Consider the following 15,400-nt stretch of genomic DNA (forward strand, 5'->3'; position numbering starts at 1 on the left):
TCAACCTTATTCCACATTCCAAGTCAAGTTTCTACGCATCTAGTAAGTTGTAAACAAATCCAACCCACGCCTACATCCACCAAATTATGCAATAAATTTTACTAAGACCAACTCCAACCTCAACACTATAATCTACACCATTTTTTGTCACTAAGCCTATCATGCTATTTAAAATATTCATGAACAAAAACAAGCATATCATTCTCTGTCTTTGTAACCAAAGAAGTTATGCCATTTTCTGAAATAGATTCATCTGTTTCAGAATAAACTAGATTACATCATAGATGTATCTTTATGATCTGTGACATTTATATCCGGAAAATAGCATTTTCCATGGTAGTTTTGATGAATTATACTAGTACAACTAGCCATCATAGAAGGGTGTTGTTAAAGGATCAACAAATGTGGAATTATTTAACCAAAATTTTATGTCTTTTATCATTTTTAGTCGAATCCATTACACAAAATATCATTTTGAGTAGAAGATATATGAATATTCACAAAAATGACAACATGATTTAAGCAGATATAGGAAAATGACTTAAATTTTGGCATTTGCAGATATAACGACCATTTTTGAAATGAGCATTTTGGGTTTCAGTAAACATATAATGTTTATTTGTTTTTTATTTGCACCAAACATATTTCAGAATTTTAGAATGAAATAAATGCTAACATTTTATTCACGACTTCCTCGTACTTTGGAATAAGGAATTAAGCAATATTACTCATGAACCATGATACCACCTCCCAACACAACTAGTAAATCAATATCCCTTTCCCTTTGGAGTCTCTTTCAAGTTGCATGTTGGGATAGTGATAATCGTGGACGATGAAGGTCTTGGTAGGAGCTGATGGTGGGTCTATGATGGCGAGACGAAGAGCAGGAGGCCGAGACGATCGCAGAAGGTGTATGTTGGTGGCTTGGCGGTGGTAGTGTTAGAGTTAAGAGATAAGGGTGGTCTCCCATATTTCAATTTAATTTGATTATGTGGCACATGGAACTGGTTATTTTAGGTTAGATGGACCAAATAAGCAGATCAAAACCACCTTATGCATTCATCAAGTCAAAAATACTTTAAGGGTCCTTTAAACTATAAGTCAAAAGTTCGATGGGCTACAATATCATTTTTTCATTTTGTAATTTAATTATCTATAAATTCTTATGTGTTGTTCATTGTTATAGTCTTGAAATTGCAATTAAGTGGTAATCATCTTCCAAATTGCTATAATACGATTTCGATTTATAATATCTTTTTGGAAAGTAATAATATTAATAATGGTAATCATTAGAAAAATATAAATATAAATATAATAACAAGTACAAATAATATAAAAGGAAATTAGTAATAATAAATATAAAACATAAATAAAATAATGTGAATTACTATTTGATATTAACAAATAATAAATAACTAGGGTGATATAAACTTGACTGTGTGTGGCGGCGTGCTCTATAATTCTCTATTAGGCATGAATCATTATTGTAATTTTTTATAATATATGGGACCATTTCTTTAAAAAAATTTGTACAATGACATTTTCTGTAAATTACAGGGATAGTTTTAAAATTTATTTCTATACAAGGACGAAACATGCCAACATAGAAAAATTTTAAACACACCGTTTTCTGTAAAAAAAATATCTACACATGGACTTTTTCTATAAATTATAGGAATAATTTTTATAATTTTTTTTTTTACATAAAGATCAAACCTACCAAAATATAAAATTGTTGTTCAAAATATAAAACCTAAAAATATACTATTGATTTCCGAATTAAAATTTAATGTCTATAATAATGATAATAAATTGACAAAAAAGCAAAATGATTCTTGTGGTATGCATTTTTTCTGGGTGTTGGTCAAAACCTCAATTTTTTTGGATTGGGTGTCATTTTGAACAAGTTTGCTTGTGGTTCTGGTCCCTTAAAAAACTAAAAAGACTTAAATACCTTCCTGATATATTTTTAATGTTTTTACTATTTAATTTAAATGTTTATTAATAATAAATATTGGGACCCACCTTTATCTCCCTCTTTCTCGTAAACACACACCCACCTTTGTCTTCCTCCCTCACATCCAAAAACATTGAAACTACACTTGCACATCCATTTTCTTATGGAATATAGATTGAGATATAGATTTCAACCATTGATAGTTCACTTATAATATGAAAAATGATAATTTAGATACTGTCTAAGACAAAAAAAAGTGTTTTTTCTAGAAGACACTTAAGCTCCCTTGATGATCCTATGATTCGTGCAAAGTAGACAAACATAAAAAAAATGTTAGAGGAGACTAAGGTTGTAACGCATATGGATGTTGATAATAGGTCACTATAATGGGTAGGAGATCTTCTTCACCTCTAATTTCTACAAAACATCATCATTTGTTTCTCAGCCATTAGATGAATAACCAACTTCTAATGCTCCTTCCATGGATGATCCTGATGTATGGAGACCACCAACTCGAGAAACTTCAAATAGAAGATCTGCAAGAGCTAGTTGAGGAGGTAAAGAATAAAAGAAAAATAAATACATAAGGGTATTACAGTAATTTCAATTTTCAGAGAGACTAAAACCAAATAGAAACTAAACCAAAAGGACAATGAAACAAAAAAAATAGAGATTTAGATTAAACCTCAAAAAAAAACAATTTTTGCAATTTTGTCGTATTTTAATTAGTATAAAAATCTGTCATTACTTTTCCTGGGCCGGGCTACTACTACTGTAAGCCCAAGATAACTGTAGGCGAGCCAAACACACGTGCGGAGCACATGACAAACATTTGCTTCCCCTCATCTTTTACAACCTCCTTAAACCCTAAAATCAAAATTGCGAATAAATAAACCCTACTTCTGTTGGTTTAGTTTTGCCTCCTTTATTTTTCGATTCATAAGAAAAGCGATGGGAGGAAGCGACAGTGAAGTAGAGAAATCAGCACACAAGGAGAAGGAAAAGAAGAAGCTTCAGGCCTTAGCTCCAATCGCTAAACCCCTTGCTGGCAAAAAACTCTCCAAACGGACCCTCAAACTCGTCCGCAAAGGTACAATCAATCATACAGTCTCGCACACATTGATTTTCTTCTTTAATTAAACTCAACGAACATGGTGGAACTTACTTAGCTGTGTATGTTTATGTATTGATGTTATTTAGCTGCCGAACACAAATGCTTGAAAAGAGGAGTCAAGGAGGTCGTGAAGAGCATCAGACGCGGTAATAAAGGGTAAGTCAGCGAGATTTGTTTATGCAAATTGATTGTATGAAGTTAGATCGATGAGCTCTTAATGTGTTATAGATCATTACTTGTTATTTAATTTACAAATATACATGATAACAACAAGGTGAATCCATGGATGAATGCAGGGTGTGTGTTATTGCTGGAAACATAACTCCAATCGATGTGATAACTCATGTTCCAATTCTATGTGAAGAAGCAGAGATACCATATGTGTATGTGACGTCAAAAGAAGTAAGTTTTCCTTCTTATTTCTTATTTTTATCTAGACTCGGCCATGGACATGGACATGGACATGAGAAAAATGGTATGGTATGGTGGTTGCAGGATCTAGCAAATGCAGGTGCTACAAAGAGGCCAACATGCTGTGTTTTGGTGCTCCCAAAGCCAACAAAGGGAGAACTTGGAGAGGAAATCCAGCAAAAACTCAAAACTGAATATGATGAAGTTGCTACAGAAATAACTTCACTTGCTGCATCTTTGTTTTGATTTTGATTGAGAACACAATTGTTTGTATCTTTCCTTATTTAACTTAAATCATGCACTTGAATTTATCAGTATTAGTATCAGCTGTTTAAATTTGTCACTAAGCCTGTCATGCTATTTTAAATATTCATTAACAAAAACAAGCACATCAATCTGGTCTTCGTAACCAAAAAAAGTTATGCTATTTTCTTAAACAGATTCACAATTTCAGCATAAACTAGATAGATCATAGATATATCTTTATGATTTATGACATTTATATCTGGAAAATAGCAATTTCCATGGTAGTTTTGGTATTATACCAGTACAACTAGCCATCTTAGAAGGGTGCTTTTAAAGGATCAACAAATATGGAATTATTTTACCAACATTTTACATGTTTTCATCATTTTTAATCGAACCTGATACACAAAATATCATTTTGAGTAGAAGATATATGGATATTCACAAAAATGACAACATGATTTAAGAAGATATAGAAAAATGACTTAAATCTTGGCATTTGCAAATATAACAACCATTTTTGGAATGAGCATTTTTGGTTTCAATAAACATATAATGTTTATTTGTTTTTCATTTGGAGAGAGGAAGAAGAAGGGTGGAGTGAGATATATTTTTTTCTTTTTCTTTTTTGTTTTTTGTAATTAAAAAAAATTATAAAAGGAAAAATACCAATGGCAAATATGTCTTTAAAAAAAGTTTTGAAAATTTTGGACTAAACTCGTGACAAAATGAAACTTTTGGACCATCCTTGCGAGTCCAAACTTGTTTGGACCAAACTTGCTAGTTTTGACATACCACAAGGACCATTCTTGCAATTTTGTCTAAGTTTAAATCATGTATAGGTAAAATGGTTGAATGAGTAACGATGGCTCTATGGATAAATTGTTATATACATAAGTTTTGTTTTTTTAAACCGAATAGACGTGTGAACGGGACTAAATAATCTTTTTTCCCTTAAAAATGGTAGGGTGGTTGCATGATCTAGCCAATGCGGGTGCTATAGAGAGGCCAAGTGGCCAACATGTTGTGGTTTGGTGCTCCCAAAGCCAACAAAGGGAAAACTTGGGGAGGAAATCCAACTTAAACTGAAAATTGAATATGATAAAGTTGTTACAAAATAACTTTGTTGCATATATGTTTTGATTGAGGACACAATTGTTTGTATCTTGCCTTCATGCAACTTGAATTTATTGATATCAGCATCATTTTTTAAATTTGTCACCAAGCCTATCATGCTATTTTAAATATTCATGACCAAAAGACTTTTTAGGTTAGTTATTTTCTAAAACTAAAAGTATTTCAAAATAAACTAGATACATCATAGATGATGTAGCTTTATGATTTGCTATGTACTTATTGCGGTTCTAGCGATGGTATAGTGTTTATATATATATATATATATATATATATATATATATATATATATATATATATATATATATATATATATATATATATATATATATATATATATATATATATATATATATATATATATATATATAGTCTTCATTAGTTAATCATACTCAAAAGTTCAACCAAACCTAATTAATCATATTTCACCTATGCTATAAATTGCATGCTATTGTGATTCGCGGAGGTCAGAGCTGTTACAAAATAGAGTTTTGGAATTGCGGTGATGCTATTATCGACACTATTGACCTCTATTTACTGTGAATCTCTTCAGCGCTATAACGACGCTACACACATTTATAAAAATTCGTCCATATTGGTCTACCTTGACAAAGAAAAAACGATTATGGGCTATTTCAACATTAAATTTGTTTTTTTATTAGCCGAATAAAATTTCTATTTAATTAGCCCAACGGTCAAATAGCAAACCTAATTAGAAACTAGAAAGCAATGAAAAACTTATCTTTTTCTGTTTATGGAAACCACAAGGATGTGAGCTACTGCCTCCTGCGATGTTCGATCTTTTCATATTACTAAATTAGAATATTCATATGGTTTAGGGAAATCTACAAAAAAGTCCTAAAATTTTGGGAAAAGTTTCAATAAAGTCTTAAAAAAAACTTTTAGAACAGAAAAGTCATATTATTTTGAGAAAATCATATAATTTGTCATTTGTTGTTCAAATATAAAAAATGACTTTTTTTAATTAATCTAAGCAAAATGTTAAATAATCGGGACTGTTCTATTAAAAAAAATACTTGTAGGACTTTACTGAAACTTTTCCCAAAAGTTTGAGACTTTTCTATAGATTTCCCTATGGTTTATAGTATGTTTTTATATGACTTTTTATGATATTAATTTTATATAGTATTAATATTCTAATATATAAATTCTATATACATTTATAATATAAATTATACATAATTAATAATATACCACCGCTATACCACCAAGATTTCAAATAAGGGCCTGTTGTGGATATTAAAATTTTGACAACTATAACCTTATAGTACTTAACGTATCATAATTAATTAATCTTACTTCCTTTTTTTCCAATGTTAAAGTTAATGATACTTTAACACAATCAACAAGAAAACATAAACAATATTTAGCATGTTAATCATATTTCAACACAATAACATTTAACAAATAAAATGATTAAGCAATATTGTAACTTCAAGTCTTCAACACAATTACCAAGTCAAGGCATGATTTTAATGTAATGGCACAAAAATGTTTTTCTTATGTGAAATAGCCAAAAAAAAAATGGTTTTTTTTTTTTCAAATAACAGCTATTGCGGTGACCTGCAGTAAATGGTGGAAAATCAAGGCGCTAATAACATCACTGCTATTCCAAACCACTATTTGGTAAATCACATTCTTACACCTTCGCGAATCGCCATAGCGTGTGATTAACTGCCCAGGTAATTACCACTCTAACCCTAACCTTACCAATAAACAAACTGTCTTCAAAAAAAAAAAAAAACACCAGTCTTGCACAGAATTTTTGGTTTCCATTAAACCCACCAACCAAGCATAGTTCCAAAACAACGAAATGATTCTTTTCGGTTTATAAAACTTACTAACCCAAGTGAAGTGAAGTGAAGTGTATAAAAGTTAAAAAAACAAAAAAACAAACAATTTAAAAAATTTCAAGAGTTTGACTTTACATGCACATTATGGCCGGTTTTCCTTCTGTGGCGGCTATAATCAGATACAAACCTGAAAGTACGGTCACAGCCTTCAACCGTACACTTGTAGGGCCTCTCACCAGTGTGGACCCGTAAATGCTCAGTCCTGGCCCAGGCCCATTTGAATGTCATCTTGCAACCTTTCCAACTGCACTTAAGAGGCCTGCTATCTTCATGGACACGTAAATGGAGCACCGCGTATCTATGCGAACTGAACTTCTTCCCACATCCATCATGAGGACACCTGTTCTTTCGATGCAACCCTACCTCTCTTTTACTCCCGAACCTCAATTTGCAACCTTCATGATCACATCTATGGGATCCTTGCTCCTCTTTTTCCGTGATTTCCACTTTCGAACAAGACTTTGACTTGTTTGTGGATTTTTCTTTCACGTTGGTGGAAGCTTTTTCTTTCTGATTTAAAGGTTTTTCTGCATTTGTGTCTTTTCCACCTCTCGGTCTTAATCCTTCACATGGGCTTCTTATAAATCCATCAAAATCTCTCTTCCTTCTTTTGCTTCCACTTGTTGAAGTGAAACAACTTGATACAGTAGGGGTATTTTCGTCACTTTTCTTTGACCCAATACTAATACTCAGATCCGTTTCCATCAAACCATCTTCATTAGCAACCTCCTCTCTGCTGCACTCTTTTCCAGAACCTTGCTCATTTTGCATACTCATTTCCTCATCTTTTTCAATAGTTGTGGCACATGACACTGAACCTGACGAGTTTTCAACACCACATTTTTCTTCATAACCTTGTTTCTTCTTTTGTGATGGAATAATGGAATCATCCAAAATAACCTTGTCTGTGTTTTTCTCATGATTTTTGGTTACAGAATCTTGTGGCTTTGACTTGAAGCTTCTTCTTGAATACTGAATAAACTTCCCTTCTTTTTTACGCATTTGAGCTTCAGATGACTTCTCTTTCGATTTCACATCTTCTGTGACAGAAACAATCTCTGATGATTTCATGATCGAACGGTTTGACTTTCTGTTTGACCGAGACTTTGTAGCTTGCCACTGAATCATTGCTTGTGAGGTGGGGCTTGTGTCAGCAAACAGAGCATCCATAGTCAAAGCACTATGTATTATATGTATCATCTTGTCAGGTGATGATTTAAGGCAGCTGACTTTAACAGATTGTCGAAGATTAACATTCAATTTCAGTGTCCAGTCTTCTAAAGATTCATCTTCTTGCTCATTGTCAATTGCAAGATTTATCACCTCCAAATCATCCCTGCTAGCATCATGTAATTCAACATCTTCATATCTAAACATGCTACCAATCTCCTCTGCTATGGCTGAAACTTGTGCCTTAATTTTCAGAAAATCTACAAACAGTATATAATAAGTTAGTTTCAAATCACACAAAAAAAAATCAAATCATTGAAAAAAGAAAAACAGAAACTGTGAATGATGACCTGAATGGCATATTATAAGCAGTTTTGCTCCACCTATGGAGTCCAACAACTCTTCAACTTTGCTTGCATGCTCTAAACAGAATATTCTAGGTCTTAAATACCCATTACACATGTTCCATCCATTGTCAACATTCACTTTAGATGAACATGTTGAAGCTTCAACAGACTCATCCTTGGCATCAACCACTTGGGTTTCTGAAGATGTAATATTTGGATGATCATCCTTGATTGGCATGTTATCAAACAACACTTTTGGTGATGGTTGTATAACAGACATGAAAGGATAACCAAGAACACCACAAGCCACACAGGGTAATGTCCCTGAATCAATTTGAAAATCACTCGACATGTCCTCATCCTCTACATGAACAAGTTTTTCATTGTCTTTTTCAACATGAAAGTTTTCAGTTTGTGGATTGATGATTGTACTATTATTAATGACAGATGGTGAGAGGGATTCAAGATCCCATAGGACTGCATGATAAGAGGAAGATCTATTAAGAATACAAGTCAACAGTTTGTTTTCTTTGAGAATATCTTCAATGAATTCCTTCTTCACCAACAGCTCACGTTCTTCTTTCTGACGATCTTTTAAACGAGAGCTTCGTATCCCTGGTAACAAGGACCTAGGCACCCTGCCATTAAAACACATTTAAACAATATTACCAATTTACCCCTCCTGATATATTTGGAATAACTCTTTCTAGCATCACACGTCAAAAGACTTTGAAAGATTTCTAGCTCACCTTGGAATAAATGACATGGTAAGTAGGTAAAGCAACTGTTGATGTGAAAGCATAGGAAGAAAATTCATGGCAGCTCTGCGCACTGCAGCCTCTTTAGCTACTGAAAGCCACTTTGGGGTTCCAAAATTAGCAGCCTCCCCACAATTGAAACCTTTTTAAAGACAATGGTTTGATATTAGAGTCTATAAAAGTATAAATATATCCAACCACAAAAAAAATAAAAAAATCTGCATAACATTACCATGGCTGAATCCTATGTGATAAGCCCTTGGAAAGGTCACTACAAATTCACCAGGGTTCTGTACTAACCTGCAAGCATGAAACAGAAGAAATTTTCAGTAGAATGTCCCAAATTTACCACAATATGTTTTACACAATTAGTTTGAGATTTTCCAAAGGAAGTTGACAATGGCATAAAAGCATGGATTTTGAACAATGAAATAACACACCTGCAACATGGAATGCCAGATGCAACAACAGTTTCAGGTGATAGAAGGGTAGTCTTTTCGCCCAAGAGTGTTAGAGAAGCTGTTAAACAAAAATGGCAGGAGCTTTATGAATTGCTAAAGAAGTAATTTGAAGCCCTAGACATTCCATGTTGACAAATAGTTCATTTTTTTTTTGTCTTAGAAAGGCTTTAAGAAGGTGAGAGATGCATATTATAGCAGATATTTTTATATGCATTGCAATGATATAATCAAGAGTAAGCATTTTACATACCTAACCGATCTACACCTCCACCATAAGCCTTTGAACGGATTACTTCCTCAAATGTGAATGCATAATCCCCAGGGACTGCATACCAGGTTTTGGGAGAGCCAATGTGAAGGAAATTTAAGCTGTGAAGTTCATGATCTTCAACATGCCATGCAAACCAACTGAATAACATGCCAATGTATACCATGGGAGAAGTGACACCTGGAATATCATCTGGCATGAAACGTGTAAGAGATCCAGGAGATCTTGCAATTACTTGTAAATTCCAAGGACAATTGGAAAGCTTCCATCCTGAAGTCCCTTCAATCTCATCTGAAACTCTTTGTCTGGCAACACGATCTGACAACATATTCAGTGAACTGGAATTGGATTCCTTCTTTAACATATCTACTGAAGAACTAGAGCTACTACACCTTATTATAGATTCTTCACCTTTCTGGTTTTCACAGTTGTTGCTTTTATCTTCTACTTGTGATCTTACATCAGAACAATCTTTATTGTTTCTATCAAATGTCTTTCTCCTTCTCCTATGCCTATGTACTAATCTAGATGGTCCCACTGGTTCACCAAATCCTGATCCAGGCACATCATTAGCATACTCAATATATATAGGCTTCTCACAAGCTGCCTTCCAGAAAAGTGACTCTATAGCCAATGGAGAAACTTCTTTAATCATACTCAAATGGCTTCGAGCAAAATTCTTAGACTTGGATTCAAACTGTTCCAATGTGTAAATTTCCCCACTTTGCCATACTTGCTTATTCACAGGAGGAGGCTGACATGTCCCTTCCCCAACCTCTTTTGTTCTTTTCACACTGCTATGACCTAGTTCTTGATGCCTTGTTGTAAAGACTGCACGAACCTCCCCATCATTTATAGTTTCCACATTATTCAATTTCACATCGTTCCCCAATTCTGTACATTTGAGAAGAGACTTATTTAGGTTACCTACAACATACTTTTTTGAAGGTTTTGGCAATGGTGGAATTACTTTGCATATACCATATGCACTAGCTTCTTTCTCAATCTTGGAGATATAAGCAATTGGGTCTGCAAATTCCGTATCCGTTGGGTAAAATACGGGTGCCAATGGCAATTCCTTGAGCCAATTTGGTATTTCCTCGTCCCTCATTACTATCAATAACAATCACAAGCATAACAGAATCATTCAGCAGACACCACAAAAAATACTAAACGGGCACAGATCATTTGTTGTTATAATCGATTAAAACCCTAGAAATGGTTTCCCCACGGGCCTGTTATGACGGGAACTACAAATTTAGGGCAAAATTTATTCTATTCAAACAACTATAACAACGAATTCAATACACTTATTAGCAGTAGAACCTGTAAACGTCAATGGGATGCGAAGTCTTTGACCTCCGAAAGCCCCAGCAAGAGAGAGAGAGAGAGAGAGAGAGAGAGAGAGAGAGAGAGAGAGAGAGAGATACGTGTGTGCGTGTTCTCTTCCCGTTTTATCATTTATGCAACCGAAAGAGGAAAGTTGCGCATGTTAGAGCATTGTGATGTACTCATCTTAAAATGCGCCAGAATATTTCCGAATTTGCAACATTTCCCTTTCTATGATATCCCTTCTTACATTTTAAAAAATAATAAATAAATAAATGTATGCTAAGTTTTTTTAGGTCGTATTCGGTACGTAGCGTTTGAGAGTTTCTAGCTTTTAGGGTTTGATAAAACGCTCCGTTTTTAACAGAAAGTCTTGTTTGACAATATAAGCTTCTAGTGTTTAATATAAACAAAACGTTCCAAATCCAAATATTGTTTCATGTAACGTTTAGCAAAACGCTACAAATTACACGCTACTCGTTACTCGCTACCAACTGATTTTGCCGAACACGCCCTTATTCTTATTGTAGTTGTTCCCAAATTAGCGTTAATTGAAGTCATTATGTTTATTGAAATTTTCAATTTTGATATTTTATTTTTTTTCAAATATATTATTATATTTATAGTTTTATTACAATATCAACCGAATTAATAATCATCTATGCTTCTCATTACCAATTTGTTCAGATTTCCAAAAAAAACACTGTAAAAAATAAATTTTCCTTAACTTTATTGCTATTTGCTAACTTTATTGTTATTTGCCATTAAAAATAATGTTATCATGTGACTTATGATTAAAGTGTAAGCTTTATATTCTCTCTCTCTCTCTCTCACACACACACACATATATATATATATATATATATATATATATATATATATATATATATATATATATATATATATATATATATATCGGCTTCGGTTATTTTATTCAAACTAATTATTGTACATCTATCGTATGCTATGAGAATTACTAAGAGAATAAGTTGTTTAGTAATGCGAATACGTTCAACCTTACAAAAATATCGTAATTTTCATGTATTCTCGTTAATTATTATTATTATTTTTTTGTTCTCACACATCGTTTTTCACTCATTTTCATTATGACAAAATACGACCCAATAAAACATTCTGACAGAAATGAGAATAATAATAGTAAGTGTATAATAATCTTATAAACAATTTAATTAGTGAAAATGTGTGTTAATGATAATAGTTATGTAAGATTAAACGTATTTATATTATCAAACAACATATTTTATTTATCATTCTCATAGCATACGATAAATATATAATAATTAGTTAGAATACTTGAACCTGACATTCTCTCTCTCTTTCTCCCTCTTTCTCTCTCTCTCTCTCTCACACACACACACACACACACACACACACATATATATATATATATATATATATATATATATATATATATATATATATATGAACTATTTTTTTTGTTTACCGGAATGACACTTCTTTATCTTAAATAAGTTTGTTTCAGATTTCAAACACCATACATTATATAGTATATGTTTTTTTCATTTGCATCTTACATTTTTGAAAAAACTTTCTTGACTCTTGCCTCCGAAATGTTTTGTAGCATCATTTTTTCAACGAAATAATAGTTTTACTTCGTTATATTGCAATGTATTTTGTCTTTGGTAAGTGTTTATGATGTAACTTCTGCATTTCAAAAATGTTTTTCAAATTTTGAAGTCTAAATGTTTTGCTTTATAAATTAATATCATTTTTTGTTTCTCTACTTGCTATATTGCATTCAATATAAACAAATTAAAAATCACTATTTTGAAGTATGTCCACGAAGTATACCATTTCAAATATCATTGTCGGATTTGTTTTCGGATTTTGGAGTCTAAAATGCATATTTTCAACATTTTTACTCTAAGTCACATCTCTATCCTTTCATGTGTGGGTTTAAATTAAAGAGATATGCTCCATTTCCTAAATGGCTACTAATGAAATAATAACACATATGTTCAATTTCGTTTCACTCTTACTACAACCTCTAAAAGCACTTAATAGAAAATTGTTTGGATCTTCGCCACAAATCCATCGTCAAACACTAGAACTCACATCTAAATCTTAATAAATACACACCTTTAATGTCATCATCAACTTGTGCCTTACCATAATGTCACATGAAAAACTTCATTATTAATCCTTCATAAGTTTCACCGAGACCCATCATATATTTGGATCTAAATACGCATAGTGCATCATAATATACTCATTCTTTCATTCATTAGGATCATAATACAACCACAAGAAAAATGTTGTAAAAGACCATTGTAAGAGTGAAAAACCTATTATTTTTGGGTTACAATTATGTTCTAATAACAAAAATAAAAGTTTGTTACCTTCCAACAATATTTATTTAATTTAATGATATTTTAAAATAAAATAAGTTACACATATGGTCCTTATGCTTTGGGGTAATTTGTGCATTTAGTCCATAAATCCTTTTTTACACAAAAGTAAGGAACCAAACACACAAATTATCATAAACCATAAGGACAACTCATGTAATTTACTCTTTAAAATCGTTAGATAGTTTTTGCTATTATGTTATTTAAAAAAAAAAAAAATAGTTGCCTGACATATTATCCCACCATCTTATGCTCTAAGTTTGAAAGAATTAGAATGAAATTTCAATAAAAAAAAATGTGTTTGGTTGACAAAATAAAAGTAATTTGAATTCTTTAGATTCCATTAAACTATTTTATCCGAATGAATTTGTCATTTTTTGGCTAAAGTTAAATATTTTAGATTTCATTTCTTATGTTTTCTTTAATGATAAAAATGTCATCTTAGCTTCTTTTTATTATAGTTATGATTCATCAAATCAAAACTTATTATCATCAACCTACTATACACCAACCCACCATCTTACCCAACTCTACCTACCCACGCCCATATCCACATTGACACCGGCACTAACAAATCCATGCCAACGTTGATGCCCACCCCCACCCCCACCGCCACACGCAAGCTCACCCATACCCACCTTACATCCACACTTATGCAAGTGCCAACAAGCTCATACCAACGTCGATGCCCCCACCCCATCCCTACACCTACACCTATACCCACCTCACACCAATATACCCACACCTACCCGGCTACCCTCGCCCCACATCACCCCTACACATATACACGTACATCCTCGCCCCACCCTACGCCCACAATCACACCCACCCGCACCCCCACCGTAACACCCACATCCATGCACCTAAAACCAAACTCACACCCCATATGCTCACGCCCATTACCCATACCAACAAGTCAACATAGGCTTAGGTAGGTAAAAGTTCAATAAATGAATTTTTATGATTTTTATTAAAAAAATATTAAGTTACAAAAAAATCAATAAAATTATATTTTGGACATATTCATAACTAAATTTACAATCTTTTAACAAATATGCAAACCAAACAAGAGATTTTATTCTATGATAACCAAGCACATAATGCATTCCAATTACTGACATATTTCATTCCCCCAAAAGTATGTTACGCACGCACCAAATGCCACAAAGATTTTTGTATAAACCTTTGTTTTGGGCCATAATTACTCATTCGGCTAAGGGTCGCATGTATTAACAATTTAAGCAATTTTATAAAATCTTTATTTATATAAATTATATTATGTTATTTAAAAGTTTAATATTACTCAAAGAATCTAAAATAGAAGTTTGAAATATTTTATTATCGTCTCCTCGCTTATTTATTTCGATTACTTGTAATTAAAAGTTAATAAACTTTCTTCAAAAAAGACCTCATAGAAGATCATTGGATTGTGTAACAACATATCCATTTTGTTTGGTTTGATACAACAATTTCTTATTTGATATATATTTTGATTTCAGAGAGTAACTATAGCAAAATATTCCAGGGACACTACCAACAAGTAAATTATTGCTAGTGTGCAACACGACATTTAAATGGCTTTAGACTTATGCAACACATTTTACACAAAAAATGTCAATGAGTACTAGGTATGTCAACCGGAAAATACTCTTTAAATAATTCATATTAGTTATGACCATATATTAAAAGTAGGCTGATAAAGACATAAAGTAGTGATAATTCTTGACTTGACTTGAAACTAGCATGAATTCGAGACAAGAATAAATTGAATCAAATGGGTAGATATAAAATTATTTCAGTCTGATTCAATCATACAAGTTGACTTAAAATGGCCCATTTGGTTTGATAATTTAAATTTTAAAAACTTAAAACCCTAATGACACGTTTAATTTGTTGTTTCGGATAGAATCCATAGAAATTTGAATATAAGGTACTTTGATG

The 15,400-nt window shown here is 32.4% G+C and overlaps 2 protein-coding genes across 3 annotated transcripts; one reads left to right on the plus strand and one right to left on the minus strand.

Annotated features, from left to right (window-relative positions):
• Positions 1-2,837: 2,837 nt before the first annotated feature.
• Positions 2,838-3,825, plus strand: LOC111882552 (H/ACA ribonucleoprotein complex subunit 2-like protein). Its single transcript, XM_023878929.2, has 4 exons — positions 2,838-3,047; positions 3,158-3,227; positions 3,368-3,473; positions 3,567-3,825. The coding sequence occupies exons 1-4, from the start codon at positions 2,909-2,911 to the stop codon at positions 3,726-3,728; spliced, it is 477 nt and encodes a 158-aa protein (XP_023734697.1). The 5' UTR covers positions 2,838-2,908; the 3' UTR covers positions 3,729-3,825.
• A 2,810-nt stretch (positions 3,826-6,635) lies between these two features.
• On the minus strand, positions 6,636-11,277 carry LOC111882554 (lysine-specific demethylase ELF6). 2 transcript variants are annotated; one of them, XM_023878931.3, is made up of 7 exons: positions 11,067-11,277; positions 9,723-10,853; positions 9,452-9,530; positions 9,244-9,311; positions 9,003-9,153; positions 8,257-8,891; positions 6,636-8,166 (listed from the first exon to the last, which is right to left on the minus strand). In XM_023878931.3, exons 2-7 carry the CDS (start codon positions 10,849-10,851, stop codon positions 6,794-6,796), a joined length of 3,435 nt encoding a protein of 1,144 aa, XP_023734699.3. In that variant the 5' UTR covers positions 10,852-10,853; positions 11,067-11,277; the 3' UTR covers positions 6,636-6,793. The 2 variants fall into 2 exon arrangements, with proteins under 2 accessions (XP_023734699.3, XP_023734700.1); XM_023878932.3 differs by having other exon boundaries at positions 9,723-10,975.
• Between the last annotated feature and the right edge of the window lie 4,123 nt (positions 11,278-15,400).

This window comes from Lactuca sativa, chromosome 2 (assembly GCF_002870075.4).
Source record: "Lactuca sativa cultivar Salinas chromosome 2, Lsat_Salinas_v11, whole genome shotgun sequence".
Taxonomy (NCBI): domain Eukaryota; kingdom Viridiplantae; phylum Streptophyta; class Magnoliopsida; order Asterales; family Asteraceae; genus Lactuca; species Lactuca sativa.

Coding starts and splice junctions, on each gene's coding strand:
- LOC111882552 (XM_023878929.2), top strand. CDS start 2,909: ATGGGAGGAAGCGACAGTGAAGTAGAGAAATCAGCACACAAGGAGAAG. Junction 3,228..3,367: donor ATCAGACGCGGTAATAAAGG/GTAAGTCAGCGA, acceptor GGATGAATGCAG/GGTGTGTGTTATTGCTGGAA. Junction 3,474..3,566: donor TGTATGTGACGTCAAAAGAA/GTAAGTTTTCCT, acceptor TGGTGGTTGCAG/GATCTAGCAAATGCAGGTGC.
- LOC111882554 (XM_023878931.3), bottom strand. CDS start 10,851: ATGAGGGACGAGGAAATACCAAATTGGCTCAAGGAATTGCCATTGGCA. Junction 9,531..9,722: donor TGGAGGTGTAGATCGGTTAG/GTATGTAAAATG, acceptor TTTGTTTAACAG/CTTCTCTAACACTCTTGGGC. Junction 8,167..8,256: donor GCTTATAATATGCCATTCAG/GTCATCATTCAC, acceptor TACTGTTTGTAG/ATTTTCTGAAAATTAAGGCA.